Source organism: Mesitornis unicolor, unplaced genomic scaffold (assembly GCF_000695765.1).
Source record: "Mesitornis unicolor isolate BGI_N332 unplaced genomic scaffold, ASM69576v1 scaffold6351, whole genome shotgun sequence".
Lineage (NCBI taxonomy): Eukaryota > Metazoa > Chordata > Aves > Mesitornithiformes > Mesitornithidae > Mesitornis > Mesitornis unicolor.
Window position 1 is genome coordinate 1 of NW_010161591.1, and position 10,213 is coordinate 10,213.

General features: G+C 43.0%; 1 protein-coding gene across 1 annotated transcript; it reads right to left on the reverse strand.

The window, feature by feature from the left end:
* Nucleotides 1–1,258: 1,258 nt before the first annotated feature.
* Nucleotides 1,259–8,130, reverse strand: LOC104533172 (WD repeat-containing protein C2orf44 homolog). The gene is made up of 3 exons (XM_010193360.1): nt 6,268–8,130; nt 3,684–3,801; nt 1,259–1,530 (listed from the first exon to the last, which is right to left on the reverse strand). Exons 1-3 carry the CDS (start codon nt 8,128–8,130, stop codon nt 1,259–1,261), a joined length of 2,253 nt encoding a protein of 750 aa, XP_010191662.1.
* Between the last annotated feature and the right edge of the window lie 2,083 nt (nt 8,131–10,213).

Genomic DNA, 10,213 nt, shown 5'->3' on the forward strand with positions numbered 1-10,213 from the left:
GAGGAAGGAGCCAGGGTCTTCTCAGTGATAGTCAATGATAGGACGATGGGCAGTGGGAACAAGCTGGAGCATAGCAGGTTCCATGTGAATGTGAGGAAAAACTTCTTTACTGTAAGGGCGCCAGAGCACTGGACCAGGCTGCCCAGAGAGGTTGTGGAGTCTCCTTCTCTGGAGACATTCAAAACCTGCCTGGACGTGTTCCTGTGTGACCTGGTCTGGGTGATCCTGCTCTGGCAGGGGGATTGGACTGGATGGAAGGTCCCTTCCAACTCCCAACATTCTGTGATTCTGTAAAAACTATTTTCTGCCTATACCGATGTAGTGAGTCTGGCTGGGACAGTCAGTTTTCTTCATGGCAGCGTTTGGTGCTGTGGATCTGTGACCAAAACAGCATTGGCAACACCCCAATGTTTGAGCACACAGCATCAAGGCTTTCTGTTTTTCCTGCTGTTTCCTCTGCGAGCAGGCTGGGGGTGGCACAAGAAGTTGGGAAGGGACACAGCCAGGACACCTGACCCCAGCTGCCCAAAGGGACGATCTGGACCATAGATGTCATGCTCAGCAATAAAAACTGGGGGAAAGAAGGAGAAAGGGGAGGATGTTCAAAGTTACCTTGATTTTTCCAAAGTAACTTACCCAAAAAAAAGATGATGCAGGTGACAGCCACTTCCCCAAATCCTCACATAGAAGCAAGCACAGGGGCAGCAGTGGTGGGCACAGGAGGGGAAAGGGTCTGCTTCTGCATGCTGTGGCCATTCCCCATGATCATGCTTTATCCCAAAATCCATGCACCTAAACTAACGGTTACACCCTTAGCAACACCAGTGCAAAAATACACACAGTGCTGCAGGCACAGCAGCTGGGCATTTCTGAATAGGAACAGTGCAGTATGTCAGGATCTGACAGAAATGAGGAAACATTTTCAAGGATTTCTTTATTATGCAAGTTCACGATCATCTAAAAACGCTGACATATTAAAGACGGCGATGTAAACTTGCTAGGGAGCTTATAAGAACTTGTATTTTCAATCACTGATACAAAGACCTGGTCTGTACTGCAAGAGGCGTATTTAAAAAACACTGCTCAGTATAAAAAAAAGTTAATGTTTCTAAGGACCAAATAAATAATTTACAGTGATATGCAACTGAAGATTCTGGAAATCCAGCAGAGATTTGAGACAGTTCAGAATTTGCAGTCCTATGCAGTAAATTAGAAAGCCTCCAATCTAAGAGAGGAAGTACAAAACCACTGCCAAAAGTTACATTTCACTGCTGGGCTGTTTTGCAGGGCTGCTGCTGTCCAAGGGCGTAGATGAGCAGTCTCTGAGGACCTCCAAAGAACTGGTGATATCCAGACTTTCAGAAGAAGCGGGTCTGCACCCTTCGGTCGAGCTGATGATGTCCAGCGTTTTGGACGAGCGGGCGCTGTAGCCTTTCGCACTGGCATCCCTTACAACGATCTCCTGCCTGGACGTAAACGTCAGCGGAACAAAGCCCTCGCTGTCCGCTGTGAGAACAATCCACGATGAACCTGTGAAGACACGCAAACGGCTGATGAAGCTTTCCTGTAATGAGGTATGTAACACGTTTCTTCTAAAATTAAAGGTTAAATGCTTCTGTGTATTTATTTTTTCTAGCAAAAAAGCAGTAGAGGGAGATACAGGTTGTACACAGTTTGTACTACACTGTACAAACCAGACGTCTGGTCCATTTGCTGTTCAACCTCACATCAGCAGCAGCATTATTTTTACAATTTGGAATTGTTTACTGAATCAGAAACGCTGGCTTCTGTCAATTCACATCAACCAGAAAGTGTTTATACTTGTATCCATTAAGATGAAGGAATAAAACAGAGCTGGGGGGGTGAGGGCATTCAGAGAAACATTTCCAGCTGTTTGTACAGTTCCATTACGTAACTTCATGTCACAAGAAAGGTCATGGTAAGATTGTAGCTTAAAAGCATGCAACCCTTTAATCTTTTGGCTTAATATCTCATCTGGAACAAACTTTAAAACCAGCACAATTCAGGAATTTGAAAATACCATTGCTACTTCCCCCATTTATCTAGTAATATTTGTAAAATTGATAGAGAAACCTATGTAACACTGTTTGCTTTTAAAATGTATCTAGTAAGGCAAGTCAGATGCATGACAATTATCCATTCCTGGGTAAACAATTCTGTTAAGTTTACATTTTTAAGCTAAAAATGAGAAGTCAAAATTAACACAGGTAATGAGGGCATTTTTCTTGCCAAAAAGAGAAGTCATTCAAATCTCATAGCTCAAAATAAAATCCCACTTTGAAAATTAAGAGATCTGCAAAACTGCCTGCTTTTGTACTGGATATATCACACGTTTCTGGGTTGTGCCACATTATTAAAATAGTGACAGTGTTTCAATACAGGTGACTGATCCTGCGATAGGAAGACTACTAAAGCTGTGGGGAGACCTTATTGCAGCCTTCCAGTTCCTGAAGGGGGCCTACAGGAAAGCTGGGGAGAGACTTTTTACAAGGGCAGGTAGTGACAGAATGAGGAGGAGCAGTTTAAAACTGGAAGAGGGAAGATTTAGACTGGATATTAGGAAGAAATTATTTACTGTGGGTGGTGAGACACTGGCACAGGTTGCCCAGGGAAGCTGTGGATGCCCCCTCCCTGGCAGTGCCCAAGGCCAGGTTGGACGGGGCTTTGGGCAGCCTGGGCTGGTGGGAGGTGTCCCTGCCCATGGCAGGGGTTGGACTGGATGAGCTTTAAGGTCCCTTCCAACCCAAACCATTTTGTGATTCTATGAATATAAGATAGCAGTGAGAAACTTTTCAAGAATGAATTGTTAGCGACTTCTCTGACTACAGTTTTATCTACATATTGGAATACACAGATATCTAACAACTAACAATTCATCTTCTAACAACTATTTAAAGAAAAATAAAACTTTCACAATGGTAAGAACAGCAGCCTTAAGTCTGGGATAGTTGCTCAGTAATCTGCAAGCAGGCAGACAGCAGGCGCAGTAGGCACGTAACTGGAATACAGTGCAGAGAACATACGTGGTAGTGAGAGATCACATCCCAAAGGTCTGTTTTCTCTTTGCCAGAAGTCAGACACTTGGAATTGATACGAACACGGGCACACAGGATGTGCGTGGGACGAATGGATAACAGCAGAGAAGACCACAGCAGTAAGAAGGGTAGTTTTCTTCACAGCAAAAACTGAAGTGAACTCTACTGCTAAAATTTAGAGAGCTACTTTTGTGTTAATAAATACCTATAGGATTTCTCAAAGGAGACCAGATGCTGGAACTACAGATTGAAATACAGAAAACTGTACTTCAAAACCACCAGTCAACTCTAACGTCCTCATTACTCAAACTTCTCAGTTCAGAATAGCTGAAAACATAAACAAAATACTGGCGGACAGTAGTTTTTCTGTATAAGCAGCTACTTGATTAGAGGGTATCAGTATGTAAAGGTTTGCTCATTTTTGTTATAATGTAAAGATTCTTCTCACTGGAAGCCCAGAGCAGAATCTTTATGTTATAAACCAAATGAGCAAACTTTTATTAATAATCTTTCATTATTTATTCCTTGGGGTTTTCTTTTCCAAAAGGGATTATGCACATTGTTGCTGCTCAGTGAGAATGTCACATGTATTTAAAGCATTTGTATTATTGGGCAATTACAACATACCGTGCTGCATTTCTACAAGAGAGAGATTGAATATCTGCTGCACTATATTTAGACGGAGTTTACCACCACAAAGAATAACAGCTCGTCTTTCATCTGAATCACTTCTGGAAAGCTGCTTCTGTAAATTCAAGAAGGAATCATTAGAGACAGTGATGTATATTTAAGCAGAGATGCCAAAACGGCATTAATCAAAACAGGATCACAGACAAGCCTGCACCTACATCACTCACAGACAGTCAAACGCTGCATTCATTCAGAGCCATTTGCAAGATTTATACTTTAGTCTCAGCTCCCAAAGAGACAATCTGCGAGTGATAACTGTGCTAAGTCAGCACATGTGAGAACAACAGGAGAGGAGATCATACAGCGCTGCTGCAGAAACCAGGAGATTCACCCACAGCACAGTCCAGACTCCAGTCCTACCGCCTGTGAGGGACGATTCTCTGGGGAGTCTGTAAAGCAGCCACTTTTCTGTCCTTGCCTCTCCCTGATCCACAGCTTCAGCAGAGGTGAGAGCTCCTGCCCATGACCATTGGGACAAGAAATGGACTAAGAGTCAGAAGGGCTTGTCTGTCTCACCTCTGATCATCACTGGCCCAAGCCTTAAAACCCAAAAAGCATCTTCAAAGAAGATCCCTCAAGGGGCAGAGCAAAGCATTCTTAAAATCTGCAAAAGATCAGTTGTTACCAAAACTACAAACTCTGTCCTTGCAGAGGGTAAAATTCACACAACCACGTCGCTTCCCAGGGAAACCTTGGTAACATCTCTGGGTCATGACAAAAACACAATAAAGTAACTTCTGACTGCGTTTCCATGCTGTGGACAGACACATCCATCCCCATGGAGGGCGTCTGGTAGAGGGGAGACTGGAGATGCACACATGCTCTTCACCCCCTGCACTGAGAAAAGCCGTCCTCTCAAAGACACCGCTTAGTTATGAAGCACACATATTTTGAGTTTCCCCATCATTTTGTAAAATGCAATTAGTAACTCGGGCAGCAGAGAAACTATCGGGGCTCAGCACACGAGGTGAGGATCCCTGTTTGCCTGTTAACCATTTCTGAATCAAATAAACTTTGACTAAAGTTAAAACCCAGCATCTTCTGCCAGGCTTTCCCATGTCATTTGTAACCCAAATGTCCAATGCTTTTCTTGCCACAAATCATCAGTAAACAAAATCCACAGGTAGAACTGCAGCGCTACAGTTCGCTGAGGGAAACTTTCACTTGTCAGAGTAACGCCCCATATATGATTAAGATTTGAGAGAGCTGGAAAAATTGGACTTAATACAATTACTAAATGTTTACAATGGAAAACAGTGAAGACAGTGAATATGACCTAGGATCTAAGGGTTCAATGCTACAAAAGCTGAGAATAATTTTTTGCAATAAAGCCGCTGAAAAATAAGAGCTTACTGAAAGGAAAACAGTAGTTTAAGTGACTCTGTATACTGGCTAAGGTTTATTAATCTCACTTCTAGAAGAGACTCACTAGATTCGCACCACGTTTTGATAGTCAGGTGATTTACCCTTTCCAGCATGAGATCAGGAAATACCTTCTCTCAGCCAAGGAAAGTGTCTTTCACAGGAAATTTGAATCCATTTTTAAGCTACATTAATGAAATTATCTACTGTGTCCCTAAGGGACTCTTTCCTTCTCAGATGGTGCCCTCAATACCAATTAGCAACATTTCAGTTTCAGAGCCAAAGCATTTTTATTTCACTCTCCACATTGTTTCAGTTATCTTCACAGTACAACAGGAGATTCATGCCAATTCCCATAGATGGAAATTTTCACTTGCCTGAATTTCTAAATAGAAAGCTTTACAAGTTGCCTAGGAAAAAACCATTACCTCCCTAGAACTTCACACGACTGCACTGCATTGTCACACATGGGTCCCATGGAGCCCCACCAGCCTCTGTGCAGAAGGAGAAGCCAATAAGCTCAGCCCGGCGCAAGGTGGGGACACGGAGCCATAGCCATTCCTGAATATCACACCACTTTAAAAACCCTGAATGCTTGCAGAGAAACGGGATTTGTAACGTTACACAGGAACAGGATGGAAACCTAATCCTATTGACCATGAAACAATAATGGGCTTTTTTTTTTTTCCAGAAATGCTCTGCTTTTACCACTGGTGCAGATGGCTGTGCAAGAATGAAAGCACTCCGACAGCACCCATTTGAAATGGCAACAGTTTTAGATACATCAGTTTAAGTTTAGTTTAAAAAAATTACCTCAAATACTTCCCTCATTCTATCTCCCATCAGAGAAAAATACAAATAGGTAAAATACGTCCCTGTAAATAGGGACTGAGATGCAATTACAGGAAGGGTAGGGGAAAAGGACAACAAAACCGAGGCAGGATTATGTAAAAGCCTAAATAAGTTTAACTAAGACTCCCATCAGATTCACCTGCACACGGTGAGATCACTCACATGAACCAAATTGGCACACGCTAAACATCCGCAGGATGTCATCCTGCCTGCACATAACCTGACAAGAGCTCATGTTCTGAATCCACAGAAAGAACATACAACCATCAACAGATTTTATCATTAAGGCTCCCAGTATTACAATTACCTGGCAGGTGATGTTAATAAATGAGAGTTCCTGAGAAGATGGGTACACTGGAAGATTTCCCTTCCCAGATTTTAGGAGCTCAGTTAGTTCACAGAGATGATGCTGTAACTCTGTGAAGTTGCCAGACAGTTTTTCTACATTTTTCGAGAAGTAACTCGCCTCTTTTTCACTGAATAGGTTATTCTTATAAGAATTTGGTATTTTGAAAGCTGCATCTGCCTGCCTTTTTGGAGATGTCGGCTTGTTAGAAAATGCCAGCGACGTTGCAGACAGTGCCACAGCCCGATTAACCGGTTCGGCATCGAGAGACTCAACAGCTGGAGGAAAATTCATGGAAACTCTTTTATCTTTGAGGTCACTCATGTTCAACAAGCAGCTTTGTTCATAAACTGGACTCTTAATTTCTTCAATGAGTTTCCTTCTGCTGGTAGGGGACGGAATGGCAGCACGATCTGGTATCAGGAGTCCACGGCTGAGAGGGTGAACGTCTGTAGAGAGATCATGAGGGATGCTCGAAAGGTTCACACTGGAGCTCGCACTAACTGGGGCAGACATGGAAGGACCCATTTCAAATATCAGTTCCTTAATCATCAATCGGATCATGTATTTGTCTGATCTTGAAGAGGGAAGAAATGCAGGGTCAGTGAATTTTTGCTTTCCAACCAGTATCAGTAACAATTTATTGGTCAAGAAGCACAAACCCTTTGGTTTCTCATTTTTCTCCAGCTGAATTTGTTGAATATTGGGCAAACCGGATGAAGTCAGCGAACAGACTAAAATAATGTTACAAGTATTGGAGGCAACCGATACAGTTTGAGTTTTGGGGTCAAAAGCCATTATATCAGGAACCAGAATGCCTGGGATGGTAACTTTTTTGGTAGAGGTAACTTTTTTTTCAAAAGTCACCAAGATGAGATGTGAAGAATCTTGGCCGCTTCCCGTCAGGTAGTCCTTGGGCCTCAGGTGAAGAAGAGGATTGGAATCAGCACCCTGCTTGCTAGAGAGGATGTGAGTCAGGTCCACAGGAGATGTAACAACAGACAGGGGCTTCTCAGTGTCCAGTGACTTCTTCCCCCCATCCATGGAGTATTCTTCCTCACCGCACAAGCTGGACTGCGAGGGGAAGGACTCTGTTTCAACGCTCGATGGAACTTCAAACGCAACATCAGCATTTAAGCCACAGATCTTGTCCAGAGGAAGCTCAGTGGCTACAGCAATTTGGAAATTCAGAGTAGCTTCCACAGCACAGATGTAGCCTCCCATGTCAAAGACTGGGCAGAAAGAACAAGCATTCAGTGTTTTCTGAGCATCATCCCAAATGTAAGAATGAAGGGCACTGCCCACGCCCACTACTAAGCGATTGCCTTCCTTTGTCCAACAAGCGCAGTGGATGAGGCCGCTGCCTTTAATATCTGCTTTAATTCTGGAGTTGTTGAGATGAACAGAGTGCAAGACAGAGGCGTCCCGCGTAGTCAGCACAGCCAAGATCTCCTTCTTCGGATGCCACACGCAGCCTTGGGGGAGCACTGGAAAGGGTTCGCTGATGTCGCAGATCTGAGAAACCAAGAGCTTATTTCTTTCTGTGGCATTAAAACAGAGCTGCCAAACGGTGATGTGCTTTTTATGTTGAACAGCGAGCAGAGCCGGGGCATCGGGGGGACACGGGCCCCAGTAGAGTCCGTGGACATGTTCAAACTGACCAACCACACTTGAGTCACCAAATTTTGGCTCTCCATTATGGAGGTGTAAAGAAGTTAGTATCACCTGCTTCCCATCTGTCCAGGCAATGCCGTGCACGGGGTGAATTGCTTGATATAAGGCATTAAGGCCAGTTCTCAGAAGTTTCGCCTTTCCTAGCTCCATGATTTTTGACGTGAGACATCTAAACAAATTAGAAAGAGAAGGGAAAAAATTATTGTAGAGGATAGAGCACAATACCTGTAGATTATTTAGCTTATGACCCTGCCAATGCCGGACTCTTCCTTTCAGTGAAGTCAATATATACAAAATGTTCATCTATGCTTAATCTCCAGCCCTAGATTTTTTTTGTTTATGGTGTTTCCACAGTGAAATACCATTTTAAGATAAAGAAGTTTTGCTGTTTACCTAAGCTTAGTCTGCTGCATATTCATCAAACCAGTCCTTTGCAAATGCAATTTTGAAAAAGGTTAGGGTCAAAGCAGATTTTTCTGTGGAAATGCATGAGAAAATAATTTAAAACAACTTAGAACAGAGCGGGACAGACCCATCTACCTCAGGCACAAGCCGTACAACAGTAGCATATGACTGGCTCACGATCTTCCACATCCTCTAAAGCATGGATTATTTTTTCCCTTTTCCTAAATTATGTCTGTCCTGGTTTGAGCTAAATAGAACTAATTTTCTATTTAATGATTTTGCTTTTCAGCTCAGTCTCTTTTAAGTGGCTGAATTTGCTGAAACTAGCAGTATGTTTTTCCAGTATGTGCTGCTAGAAGATATGCTCAAGGTCAGTTGTCTCATCATGGGTGCTGTGTCTGCACCTATGGGAGGGAAGCAGACCCAAAACTGACCAACGAGGTATTGCATCCCACATACGTCATACTCGGTATAAAGCCAAAGGATCACGAGGGTCTCAACCCTTCTTCCATCTCGGACCCTTCCATCTCAGACCCTTCCGTCTGTCTCGATCCTGCAGAGGCCAAGGCCTGAGCAGAACCCTGCTGGTTTGTCTGCCTCTGATCCTGATTTGTGTGTCCTGCATCCTGCTCCCTCCTGCTGCTGCATTCAGTCTGGGACTTTTCCAGTGCCCAGCTCTGCAGAGCCTTTGGTGACACATACATCATTGGGCGACGGTGGGGGGAGGATTTTATATTTGTTTTGTATATATTTGTATATATTTCATTATTTTCTTATTTACATTATTATCCTGTAGTATTAGTATTATTGTTTCATTAAATCTGTTAGTTTTATTTTCCAACCCGTAAAGTCTCTCTCCCTTATTCTGTTTTCTCTTCTCTTCTGGGGAGGGGAGAGGGGTTAATAGAGAGCGTCTGTCCAGGATTTAGTGGCCGGCCCAGCCCTAAACCACAACAATGTCTGAGCTCACAGATCACCTCGTAGCTCACTACTTTTTGATGGGCAGAAGGGATGAAAGCAGTAGGCAGCTGACTGTGCCTGCAGAATGGTTTATACACATACCTTAATACCCATACAAAAATATGCATGCATACTAAATGCTTTTAAAAAAAGATCAGCAGTAATTCATGGGACATTTTTGTTGTTTGGACATTGCTTTAAGAGTATTTTCACAGTGTCTTACAAAATAGAAATTACCGGTTTATAGGGAGGAAATAAAACCACAGAAGACCGTCGTTTCAGTATTTTTGAAAAAGGGTTATGTGATTTGCAGGATGTCTCAGGAGAAGCCTTTTCAGTTCTCTCTCCATGGCGGAACAGCTCCAAAAGGGAGACTGGGAAACCACCAGCAATCATCATTGTCCATAGTCTGTCATCAGCTGTCCGGGACATCCAGAAACCATATGCAAGGCACCAAAACTTCAGAAGGGTTCAGGATTTTACACACACGTCCACTTTTTGAGCTGTGAACAATCCCTCCTCTGTACACAGAAGCCAATTCAAATGAATTGATGGATTCCTCAATTAAGATTCTCCATTGGATTTGGCTCAGCTGCAAAGCCACGGCACAGAAGGAACTGCAGCTTTAGTAGGAAACATGAAAAAGAAGAAGTGTTTGAGAGAGCCAAATTGTCTAACTGGAAGTGTTTATCACAACATGCAGGGCCTGGCACTACGCAGTATTTTAATTAACTGTTTGTGGATGATGCCTAACTTTGAAGAAGGGGATTGGAAAAGTGCATTTCAAAGACTAAAACTAAATACAAAAAGGTTTTGTTATGATTACGATTCTTAGTTTGAGAAGAAGTTATCTTGACTTGGTAAACAA